Here is a 12,540-nt window from a genome sequence, read left to right as displayed (position 1 = left end):
TTATGTCTACGGCACGCAAGACACAAATTGCCATGTAGGATGCATGTGTATATTTGTTCCATTTTGTAAAGTTGAAGTGTCTATTAGTCTCACACCCAAAGTAAGAAGCATAAATATCAACTGAGACCAAGTTAAAGAGCATGTGTTTATGTATAGTGCCAATACAAAATGCATCATTTCTTGCGGGGGCGAGTTGAAATTCTGCAGGATAAAGACAAAACTTGCACCCTCCCTGCCCCGCTCCGCTTGCCATCCCTGTGAAAATGCTGTTCTTTCCCTAAGCTTATGTTGAAAAATTCTGTGGGTAACTACTTTTTTGTTGTTTTCCATGTCACATTAAGGGCCAAAAGAGAAGCTATTGTGATTTTGGGAAGAAAACATATCAGAAAGTTACAAATGAGAGGCTTATTAGATGTGTATTATTTGAGAATAACAGAGCAACGTTTACGGAATCAACATAATTCAATGTTAAATAAAACATCTTCACTAGTATAAATAATAGCTTTCTCCCTCTAACATTCCTCACCAGCATTTGAACACTAAAGATATTAGTATCACTAGAAACATTCAGGTACTAGAAAAATGGCATTGGCATTCAATTGGAAGTTTGCTTTTGCAGCTCTACTAGTATTGGTTATGCAGGCTTCTCAAGCCACATCTCGCGATTTGTATGAAGTCTCAATTGTCAAGAAACACGAGCAGTGGATGGTACGCTTTGGGCGTGTGTATAAAGATGATAAAGAGAAGGCAAAAAGATTCAAAATATTCAAGGATAACACTGAGTACATTGATTCCGTCAACATGGCTGGAATCAAGCCTTACAAGTTGGACATCAATGAATTTGCTGATTTGACGAATGAGGAATTTAGAGCCACTCGCAATGGGTATAGAATGCTTTCTCAAAAGAAATCCCCTGAGATCACATCATTCAAATACGAAAATGTAACTGCTCCAGCTACTATGGATTGGAGAAAAAAGGGTGCTGTTACTGCAATTAAGGATCAAGGACAGTGTGGTAAGTTAAAGAGTAAATGGTAAAAATACACCTAAACTATCATTTTTTCGCGAGTTTCACCTCAACTATCAGTTGTTCCATTTTCCTACCTGAAATATCAACATCTATGTATTAAAGCACACCTCGAAGCTGAGTAGGCCAACTATCAGCTATTTCCATTAGTTCAGGTAGGAAAAGGGAACAACTGATAGTTGGGGTATGAAACTCGTGAAAAGTGATAGTTCAGATGTGTTTTTGATCATTATCTCTAAGTTAAACCAAAAACTCATGATCATATAACCTCCTTTTAAATATGAATCTATAATACTAAAAACTAATCGACCTTACTATAATTAAGAATCAAGGGCAGTGTGGTAAGTTAACTCATGGTTATATAACCGCCTTTTAAATATGAATCACTACTAGAAACAAAGGTTTTTCCTATCACGAATAAGTGGGAAATTTGTACTATACAACATGATTTTCCCAGTCATTTCCCATCGAATCAGGTGGGAAATAGATTCTTACTGAGATAGTGGGAAACTTCCTAATTTTTCCGTATGAAAACATACTATTTTTTCTTCTCTCACGGATTCAATCAAAATATCTGTGGGAATAGTCACTAAACATTTTTCAGTAGGAATTTGCAATACAGAAAAGGGTCAAAAATACCCCTGAATTATTGGAAATGGATCAAATATGCCCTCCGTTTGATTTTGGGGTCAAAAATACCCTTACCGTTAGTGTATTGGCTCACTTTTACCCCTCAAAACTAACAGATGTCATGTCACCTAAAGAATCACATAAAACAATATTTTTTTGCTGACTTGGAAATTCAAATGGACAAAAAAATCCTTCCATTGCTGTTCTCCTAGCCGAAGAAACTGAAAAGTGATTAAAGTTTGTATTTTTTTAATAAAGAATTGTGAAATAAAGATTTGGTATCAAAATGTTGAGTTAATTTCACTGTAATTTTGTCATTTTGGGACTTTTATTGAGCCAAGGGTGTATTACACCCACCCCACTTGTGGATTGTTGCTACCATGTTGGGAGTTTTGTCCATTTGAATTTTCAAGTCAGCAAAAAAATATTGTTTTATGTGATTCTTTAGGTGACATGACATCTGTTAGTTTTGAGGGGTAAAAGTGAGCCAATACACTAACGGTAAGGGTATTTTTGACCCCAAAATCAAACGGAGGGTATATTTGATCCATTTCCAATAGTTCAGGGGTATTTTTGACCCTTTTCCGTTTGCAATATACTAAAAACTAATCGACCTTACTATAATATTGTAGGATGTTGCTGGGCATTTTCTGCTGTTGCTGCTACAGAAGGAATCAACAAGATCGAAACTGGTAAGTTGATTTCTTTGTCCGAGCAGGAACTCGTGGACTGTGACACGAGTTCCGATATGGGATGTGAAGGAGGTCTCATGGATGATGCATTTAAGTTTATCATCAAGAACCATGGGATTACTACTGAATCCAATTACCCATACGAGGGAACGGATAGCACTTGTAAAACCGGCAAGGAATCTAACCATGCTGCAAAGATTACTAGTTACGAAGATGTTCCAGCTAACAGCGAGTCTGCTCTACTTAAAGCTGTAGCTAACCAACCTGTATCTGTCGCGATTGATGCTAGTGGATCAGATTTTCAGTTTTACTCAAGTGGTGTTTTTACTGGAGAATGTGGAACTGAGTTAGATCACGGTGTTACAGCAGTTGGGTATGGTGAAGCTAGTGATGGGACGAAGTATTGGCTAGTGAAGAACTCGTGGGGAACTAGTTGGGGTGAGAATGGTTACATTAGAATGCAAAGAAATGTTGATACTGAGGAAGGACTCTGCGGAATTGCTATGGAAGCTTCTTATCCAACTGCTTAAGTATAGAAATTATGAACTGGTCTCGTCTACGTGTTCATAATTTAAGTGGTGCCTCTAGAACTCTGTGTATGTAATATGTTATAGGTTTGTTTATACAATTTGAAGTATTAAAACAAAAGCTTGTATGTAAAAACACTGTTAATGTGATGAAATTATTCCAAACTCTTTGTTTATACTCGACAGTCTCGGATCCTGTTTTTGATATGCACTGCATCAACCAAACAACTTATTTAATTTAGAGTTACTCACTTAGCCTACTGACTTAGTTCTTACGTTGTGTTTTCGACTGATAAACTAGACTTGCAAACATATTGGTAAAGGTCAAATGATAAATTTACCAGAGGAGGGTTAATAGGTGTACTTTAATCCGAACTTCTTACTTGCTTCGACAGGATAAGTCCTAGCGAGGGAATAATTAAGTCATTTGTATTCCATATCCGAAGTTGTGGTCATATCTATCCATTAAAAAGAATCGATTCAATAAATCTCTTATGTACCCATAAGTGCTTGGGATTTGAATTGGATTTGGATTAATCTATATGGAGTGACTGCCTCTATTACGTTGTTGCTAGCAAATGCCACTATTTTTGGTTTAGTTCCTCTACACCTAGGACACCAGAATATTGAACTATGAATGAAGAAAGACATATTGGCTAGTGATTGTGAGGCTCCAAATGGAAACGGAACATTTCCTGGTTCAAAAATGCCGAATCTTGTCTGAATCATCATTTATCACAACTCTTTGACTTAAGTTCCTTCTTTAGTATTCATGAATTAGTTTCAAGAAGTTGTATTTGATAGACAAGATAAATCAAGATAGTAATGTAGAAAAAGACACAAGGATTTATCCTGGTTCGACCCAAACTAGTGACCTACGTCTAGTCTCCTTGACACACAACAGTTTTCCACTGATATACACTTATTTCTCTCTGTTATAATCAACGAGTGATTTTCACATGATCAAATGAGTATCGTTTTAAGCACGGTCACACCAACGACTATAATGATGATTTTCTACTCGTTCACTACCAATTATTTGGATTTTACATGGTTCTCTCACTCTAACACTAGGAATTTTCCAAAAGAAAGTGATGAGAACCCCTTCATTCAATATGGTTTCAAATTTCAGTCAACATCCCTTCATTGCTGGGATTGATTTGTTTTCTTCCCCTTTATTATTTAACCTTCAACTTTCCTTTAGTATAATAATAAAGAAGAAATTGTAATTTGCAAACAGGACAACATTATGGTCATGTACTCCATTGCTAAGATTATGGGAAGATCACAAAGCTACAAATGAGAGGCTTATTAGCAGGATATATCATTTGAGGACTTTGTAAGGGGTCCATCTTCGTTGTCACAATCACAGATAGCATACCGGGCATTCCAGGGAACTCAATTACCATGAGAAAATGTTAAACATTAACAACTACTATATAAATTCCTTGCTCCCTCTAAACTTTTCATCAACATTCAAACACACACATATTAGTATCACTACAAAGGTGCAAGTAGTGAAAAATGGTCATGACATTTAATTGGAAGCTTGCTTTTGCAGCTCTTCTAGTATTGGTTTTGCAGGCTTCTCAAGCCACATCTCGCAATTTGTATGAAGCCTCAATTGTCAAGAAACACGAGCAGTGGATGGTTCGCTTTGGGCGTGTGTACAAAAATGATGTAGAGAAGGCAAAAAGATTCAAAATTTTCAAGGACAACACTGAGTACATTGATTCCGTCAACATGGCTGGAATCAAGCCTTACAGGTTGGACGTCAATGAATTTTCTGATTTGACGAATGAGGAATTTAGAGCCACTCACAATGGGTATAGAATGCCTTCTCAAAAGAAATCCCCTGAAATCACATCATTCAAATACGAAAATGTAACGGCTCCAACTACTATGGATTGGAGAAAGAAGGGTGCTGTTACTGGAATTAAGAATCAAGGGCAATGTGGTAAGTTAAAGAGTAAATGGTAAAAATACACCTAAACTATCATTTTTTCGCGAGTTTCACCTCAGCTATCAGTTGTTCCATTTTCTTACCTAAAATATCACCATCTATGTATTAAAGCACACGTCGAAGCTGAGTAGGCCAACTATCAGCTATTACCATTAGTTCAGGTAGGAAAAGGGAACAACTGATAGTTGGGGTATGAAACTCGTAAAAAGTGATAGTTCAGATGTGTTTTTGATCGTTATCTCTAAGTTTAACCAATAACTCATTGAAAATATAACTGTCCTTTTAAATATGAATCTGCAATACTAAAAACTAATCGACCTTACTATAATATTGTAGGATGTTGCTGGGCATTTTCTGCTGTTGCTGCTACAGAAGGAATCAACAAGATCGAAACTGGTAAGTTGATTTCTTTGTCCGAGCAGGAACTCGTGGACTGTGACACGAGTTCCGATATGGGATGTGAAGGAGGTCTCATGGATGATGCATTTAAGTTTATCATCAAGAACCATGGGATTACTACTGAATCCAATTACCCATACGAGGGAACGGATAGCACTTGTAAAACCGGCAAGGAATCTAACCATTCTGCAAAGATTACTAGTTACGAAGATGTTCCAGCTAACAGCGAGTCTGCTCTACTTAAAGCTGTAGCTAACCAACCTGTATCTGTCGCGATTGATGCTAGTGGATCAGATTTTCAGTTCTACTCAAGTGGTGTTTTTACCGGAGAATGTGGAACTGAGTTAGATCACGGTGTTACAGCAGTTGGATATGGTGAAGCTAGCGATGGGACGAAGTATCGGCTAGTAAAGAACTCGTGGGGAACGAGTTGGGGCGAGAATGGTTACATTAGAATGCAAAGAAATGTTGATACTGAGGAAGGACTCTGTGGAATTGCTATGGAAGCTTCCTATCCAACTGCTTAAGTATAGAAATTGTGAACTGGTGTACATGTTCATAATTTAAGTGGTGTGTCCAAAACTCTGTGTATGTTATAGGTTTGTTTATACAATTTGAACTATTAAAACAAAAGCCTGTATGTAAAAACACTGTTAATGTGATGAAATTATACTTTATTACTTTCCAATCTATTTGTTTATACTCGACAGTCTTGGATCTTTTATTCTTCCTGTTTTTTATATTCACTGCATCAACCAAACAACTAATTGAATTTAGTATTCCCTTAGCCTACTGGCTATCGTTCTTACGTTGTGTTTTCGACTAATAAACTTATGACAGAAGTAACAGCTCAGAGTCTTACTAGCATATTGGTAACAGCCAATTAATAAATTTACCAGAGGAGGGTGAATAGGTGTACATCAATACAAGCATCTTATTTCAACTAGATGAGTCCTAGTAAGGATATAATTAAGTCATTTGATCCCTTTGAAGTCCATACTTGAAGTTGTGGTCAGATCTATTCATTTAAAAGAGTCTATTCAATACATTTCTTATGTACTCGTAAGTGCTATGGGATTTGAATTAGATTTGGATCAATCTATATCGAGTTATGGCCTCTATTATGTTGTTGCTAGCAAATACCACTATTTTTTGTGTGGTTCCTCTACGCCTAGGGCACCAGAATATTGAACTATGAATGAAGAAAGACATATTGGCTAGTGACTGTGATGCTCCAAATGGAAAATGAGCACTTTCTGGTTCAAAAATGCCGAATATTGTCTGAATCATTATTTATCAGGACTCTTTAGCTTAAGTTCCTTCTTTAGTATTCATGAATTAATTACAAGAAGTTGTATTAACAGACTAAATAAATCAAGATAGTTATGTAGAGAAAGACACAAGGATTTATTCTGATTCGGCCCAAACAAGTGGCTTACTTCTAGTCTCGTTGACACACAACAGATTTTCAGTGCTATACACTTATTTCCCTCTGTTGCAATCAACCAGTGATTTTCACATGATCAAATGAATATGGCTTTAAGCAAGGTCACACCAACGACTATAATGATGATTTTCTACTTGTTCACTACCAACGATTCAGATTTCCTACATGTTCCCTAACTTGAACACTAGGAATTATACAAAAGAAAGTGATGAGGGTATTGCAACCCCTTCATTCAATATGGTTTCATATTGCAGTCAAAAGCCCTTCATTGCTGGGATTGATTTGTTTTCTTCCCCTTTATTATTTAACCTTCGACTTTCATTCAGTATAATAATATCCTTTGTCATGGTCCATGTCACGCTAATTGCCAATAAAGAAGTGATTGTAATTTGCAAACAGGACAACATTGTGGTCATGTACTCCATTGCTAAGATTATGGGAAGAAAACATATCACAAAGCTACAAATGAGAGGCTTATTATCATTTGAGGACAACAGAGTAGCATGTACGGGGTCCATCTTCGTTGTGACAATCACAGATAGCATACCAGGCATTCCAGGGAACTCAATTACCATGAGAAAATGTTAACATTAACAACTACTATATAAATTCCTTGCTTCCTCTAAACTTTTCATCAACATTCAAACACACACATATTAGTATCACTACAAAGGTACGAGTAGCGAAAAATGGCCATGACATTTAATTGGAAGCTTGCTTTTGTAGCTCTTCTACTGTTGGGAATGCAGGCTTCTCAAGCCACATCTCGCGGCTTGTATGAAACATCAATTGTCAAGAAACACGAGCAGTGGATGGCTCGCTTTGGGCGTGTGTACAAAGATGATGTAGAGAAGGCAAAAAGATTCAAAATTTTCAAGGACAACACTGAGTACATTGATTCCGTCAACATGGCTGGAATCAAGCCTTACAAGTTGGACGTCAATGAATTTTCTGATTTGACGAATAAGGAATTTAGAGCCACTCACAATGGATATAGAATGCCTTCTCAAAAGAAATACCCTGAGATCACATCATTCAAATACGAAAACGTCACTGCTCCAGCTACTATGGATTGGAGATTGAAAGGTGCTGTTACTGGAATTAAGAATCAAGGGCAGTGTGGTAAGTTAAACCAATAACTCATGGTTTATATAACCACCTTTTAAATATGAATCACTACTAGAAACAAAGGTTTTTCCTATCATGAATCAGTGGGAAATTTGTGATAGAGAACATGATTTTCCCAGTCATTTCCCATCAAATTAGGTGGGGAACAGATTTTCACTGAGATAGTGGGAAACTTCCTAATTTTTCCGTATGAAAACATACTATTGTTTCTTCTCTCACGGATTCAATCAAAATATCTGTGGGAATAGTCACTAAACATTTTTCAGTAGGAAATTTCAGTTTGAAAATAGTGATTTTTAGTAGTGAATCTGAAATATAACTAAAAACTAATCGACTGTATTATATTATTGTAGGATGTTGCTGGGCATTTTCTGCTGTTGCTGCTACAGAAGGAATCAACAAGATCAAAACTGGTAAATTGATTTCTTTATCCGAGCAGGAACTCGTGGACTGTGACACGAGTTCCGATATGGGATGTGAAGGAGGTCTCATGGATGATGCATTTATGTTTATCATCAAGAACCATGGACTTACTACTGAATCCAATTACCCATACCAGGGAACGGATAGCACTTGCAAAACTGGAAAGGAATCAAGCCATGCCGCAAAGATTACTAGTTACGAAGATGTTCCAGCTAACAGTGAGTCTGCTCTACTTAAAGCTGTAGCTAACCAACCTGTATCTGTCGCGATTGATGCTAGTGGATCAGATTTTCAGTTCTACTCAAGTGGTGTTTTTACCGGAGAATGTGGAACTGAGTTAGATCATGGTGTTACAGCAGTTGGATATGGTGAAGCTAGCGATGGGACGAAGTATTGGCTAGTAAAGAACTCGTGGGGAACAAGTTGGGGCGAGAATGGTTACATTAGAATGCAAAGAAATGTTGATACTGAGGAAGGACTCTGTGGAATTGCTATGGAAGCTTCTTATCCAACTGCTTAAGTATAGAAATTGTGAACTGGTGTACATGTTCATAATTTAAGTGGTGTGTCCAACACTCTGTGTATGTTATAGGTTTGTTTATACAATTTGAAGTACTAAACCAAAAGCTTGTATGTAAAAACACTGTTAATGTGATGAAATTATACTTTATTACCTTCCAATTGTACTAGCAAGGGAATAATTTGATCCCTTTGAGTTCCATATTTGAAACCTCTACATCAAACTATGTGACTAGGACAAACCCCTAGCTCACGAAATAAGTCTGAAACTGAAAGGAAATGAAAATAAAGCAACATAAGCGGCATGGCCCGAACATGAGGACTCATCAATCTATCACTGCAGAATCAATCCACTAGTCAGGTGCGTGTGAAGGAACGTCGGACCCTATATTTTAAAACAATATAGGCACAATATGCATCAGTACTTTGAATGTAGTGAATTTGGGGAACATGCATAAAAACGTAAGAATGAATCATGATAGGTAAGGTCAATGCGAAACTGTAGAGATCGTGTCGTAAGTTCAAACCATATTTTATTAGTGTGTGAGAGAGACCATTAACCGACATATAACAATGGGAGCTAACCATGGAGTTCAATGTACTACCCCATCGAAGAGGGCCCAATATATCCTGTCAGGACACAAAGGATCATTCGTTCATAACCTCGAGACTTGGGTACTCGCCACTAGTCCCTCTCAAGACCAAAAGCATTCAAAGAGTTTGGTACTCGCCTCTATTCTCCTTAAGTTCATGAACACTCGGCGTATCCTACGGTGACACGTAGTTTATGAGACACCGCTAGTCCGCTCAGCGCTAAGTACAACTCCCCACGGAATTAAGCATTTTTCTTAAGAGTAGCTCTGTAACATATCATGACATCATAACTATAAAGACACTTATCTAAGCATCCAAATCATGATCGTATTTCACATTAAGAATACTTCAATCGGAAGCAACCTAGTTCATTAGAAGTATGTTGACACTTCATTTGAAAACATCCTTTAAGCATAATTGTATTTGTATATCTGTTTTATAATTGTATATGTATAATTTGTATAATTTATTTTTGTATATGCATAAGAGAGGAGAGACACACGTAATTATAGCTAAAAAGAGGTTGCGAGTGGTAATTAATTCAAACTATAGCTATGTTAGCTAATCAACTAGTCTATGTTTGTTTATCCGTGTAATTTTCCCTTACAAAATATAAATAGAAGAGTCGTTGATATGGGGGCCCATTAACGCTATTCAGACTTCCTAATAGAGTGTTAATTACAACTGGGCCAAAAAAGTGGGCCGTGTAATAATTTTGACCCACTAAACAACCCATGTAATCCGACTCACTCATACATTATTTCAAGTGTTTCCTTTTATTCCCAGTTTCGGCTGCCTCTTCTTCTGCTTTTCTTTCTCAAGTAAGTTCTTCTTCTTCTTCCTCTTTCGTTTTGGTTCTGTGTTGTCCATTTTAATACTAATTTTGTGCTATCTCTTTTTTGTTTTCCGACTCTTCTTCTACCTTTTGCTTTGTTTTTAATGGATTCCATACGTGGTTTCTCCATTGCTCCTGTTTTGTGTTTCAATTTTGCAAATAAAACTTCCGAATTGGTGTTCACTAATTTTGACTGATTTGTTTTCTGTGCGTGTTACCTATGTTTTGAGATGGATATTGAATGTTAATTTACAGTGGTTGATACCTGAAAAATATTATCCGTTACTGGGTAAAACAAGGGTTAGTCTACTGAAATCCAAATAGTTCCCCTTTATCAAACTCAACAAATTATCCATTAAGGACAAATCAACAAACCACCAAAATATAAAACTAAAAATAAATGGAAAAGCTTAACAATTATGTTGAAAACGATTATAATCTCCACACGATTGGACAGAATCAGGGTCATGCTTAGATTAACAACAACAAACAAGCTAAGAAATAGATTTGAAGTGTGTATAATGGAGGAAAGGTAAACCCTTTTGACAAAGAAACAAAACAAAAAAGAGCACGTAAAGTTTAAATCCTGGCTCCGCCTTAGAAAAGGTAAAAAGAAACTAAATCTCCAATAAGAACCAAAAAGGATGTTAATCAGATGCTAAAGTCACAAACTTTATCAAAATATACATCAATATTTCATCCATATACATGGATATGGTAATATTAAACTGTCAAATAAAGACTATTCTACCTTAAAATCCAAGACAATTTCCAATTTCCCAAATAATTCACCTTTATCAAATTCAACAAACTAAAAATTATGACTTAGTGGTAAGTTGTCTTCAAAGTTTCAATCTGATCGAGGATTTGAGTCATACTAAGAGGTAAATTATGAACCACTGTTTCTGCATAAAGCCCACAACCAAAACAACTGAGAGGTAGAGGTCTTAGTTTCTTTTAATCTCTGTAGAAGTGAGGGGGAGAGGTAAAAGACTTTGATAAAGTTCGAGTTAATGATTCAAGACTTTATCATAGACCTTAATTATGCTAATGTTATCACCAAAAGACCAGAATGGTGTTGAAATTTGAACTGTTTACAAGGAAATAAATTTCATTTGTAGCAACAGGTTTAGTAGTTTTTCAAATTTGCAAAATGAGTAGTAACTCTAGCAAGTAACATCATGCTCCCTTCTTGTTTGGTCAAAATGTGTTCTTACTCTTCCATACAATTATGGGGAGATCAATCAGGCTGAAATTAATCATTCTAACAAATTTTTTTGATTCATCATTGTCCAATGATAAGCTCAGAGAACTCAAATTTTATGAAGTTGACAATGGCCAACCTTTGAATTAAACAACCATATTAGAGTTGTCCACACTTGCTGCTTGTTTTGTTATATTGTATGGTCTTATTTTTACAAATTGAACTATATCTGCTATTCTATCATGGGGACATCCTCAAGCTCTGAAAAATAAATACAGGAGATGGTGCTGTCTAGAGATCACGTAAATAGCTTAATTTATATTTGTCCTCTTATAATAATTTGCTTGAAATTGTTGTAAAATATAATATGGGCTGGATTGCTAGCTACCTTATTTTAAGGTAAGAGTAGTTTACAATTTAAAGAGAATGGTGATGAGTATGTATTCAATATGATTATTAAAATCATAACCTTGTGGTATTCTTATTTAAAATTGTGTCAAGAGTTTTTTTCATGTTACTTTCATGAAGTAATAAATGTGACATTGTTTTGCTCTTTCCCTTACGACTTTATCTTCTGTTGGTAATATTCCCCTAGGATGACCTAGTTTGCCTTTTTTGCTCAGGGAATTAAATTCCACAATTAGTTGTTGCTCTGCTAAATCACTGTGAGCATTCAACATATACATTTGGTCAAAGATTAAAGGAGTTGTAGTAAGCAAACAATAGGCCCAGTTCCAGGCCCAATACAGCCAGCGACCCATATACAAAATTAGGCCCTTCTTCATCAGTTAGAGTTCTTATTCCTTCCTGAGTTTTCCCTGTGTTTTTACAGCAAAGGCCGCTGCCCTTTGAAGCATGGGGAAGACAACCTCACGGTGAGATCTTAAATACTAAGCTCTCTTTATCTATTATCCTTTGTCTTCTCTCTCTCTCTCATTGTCTTCAACTCTTTTCGTTTTGTATTTCAGCGGAGATGCTGCCACTCGAGCTGAACGTAAATTCGAAAAGAAGCTGGACTTCTATTCTAGTAAATTTACTTGACCTTATACTTGTATTTTCTCTAAAAGATGTTTTTCTTCTGTGTTATGGCATATCTAATTGTAATTCACTTATTTTGATGCAAAAATATGATTCTCGTCTATATTTATTGGG

The 12,540-nt window shown here is 36.2% G+C and overlaps 4 protein-coding genes across 4 annotated transcripts in view; all 4 read left to right on the top strand.

The window, feature by feature from the left end:
* Positions 1-44: 44 nt before the first annotated feature.
* Positions 45-2,954, top strand: LOC125863436 (senescence-specific cysteine protease SAG39-like). Its single transcript, XM_049543631.1, has 2 exons — positions 45-1,015; positions 2,290-2,954. The coding sequence occupies exons 1-2, from the start codon at positions 583-585 to the stop codon at positions 2,877-2,879; spliced, it is 1,023 nt and encodes a 340-aa protein (XP_049399588.1). The 5' UTR covers positions 45-582; the 3' UTR covers positions 2,880-2,954.
* Positions 2,955-4,400: 1,446 nt separating this feature from the next.
* On the top strand, positions 4,401-5,913 carry LOC125863439 (senescence-specific cysteine protease SAG39-like). The gene is made up of 2 exons (XM_049543633.1): positions 4,401-4,833; positions 5,176-5,913. Exons 1-2 carry the CDS (start codon positions 4,401-4,403, stop codon positions 5,763-5,765), a joined length of 1,023 nt encoding a protein of 340 aa, XP_049399590.1. The 3' UTR covers positions 5,766-5,913.
* Positions 5,914-7,374: 1,461 nt separating this feature from the next.
* Positions 7,375-8,782, top strand: LOC125863438 (senescence-specific cysteine protease SAG39-like). Its single transcript, XM_049543632.1, has 2 exons — positions 7,375-7,807; positions 8,167-8,782. Exons 1-2 carry the CDS (start codon positions 7,375-7,377, stop codon positions 8,754-8,756), a joined length of 1,023 nt encoding a protein of 340 aa, XP_049399589.1. The 3' UTR covers positions 8,757-8,782.
* A 1,324-nt stretch (positions 8,783-10,106) lies between these two features.
* Positions 10,107-12,540, top strand: part of LOC125862041 (uncharacterized) — a 6,929-nt gene continuing 4,495 nt past the window's right edge. The window contains exons 1-3 of the mRNA XM_049542016.1: positions 10,107-10,170; positions 12,012-12,263; positions 12,357-12,415. Coding sequence (XP_049397973.1) covers positions 12,244-12,263; positions 12,357-12,415 — 79 coding nt within the window. The 5' untranslated portion in view covers positions 10,107-10,170; positions 12,012-12,243. The remainder of the gene's footprint in view (positions 10,171-12,011; positions 12,264-12,356; positions 12,416-12,540) is intronic.

Source organism: Solanum stenotomum, chromosome 4 (assembly GCF_019186545.1).
Source record: "Solanum stenotomum isolate F172 chromosome 4, ASM1918654v1, whole genome shotgun sequence".
NCBI lineage: Eukaryota > Viridiplantae > Streptophyta > Magnoliopsida > Solanales > Solanaceae > Solanum > Solanum stenotomum.
Note: the sequence above shows the minus strand (reverse complement) of the source record. Positions and strands in the feature narration are given on the sequence as shown.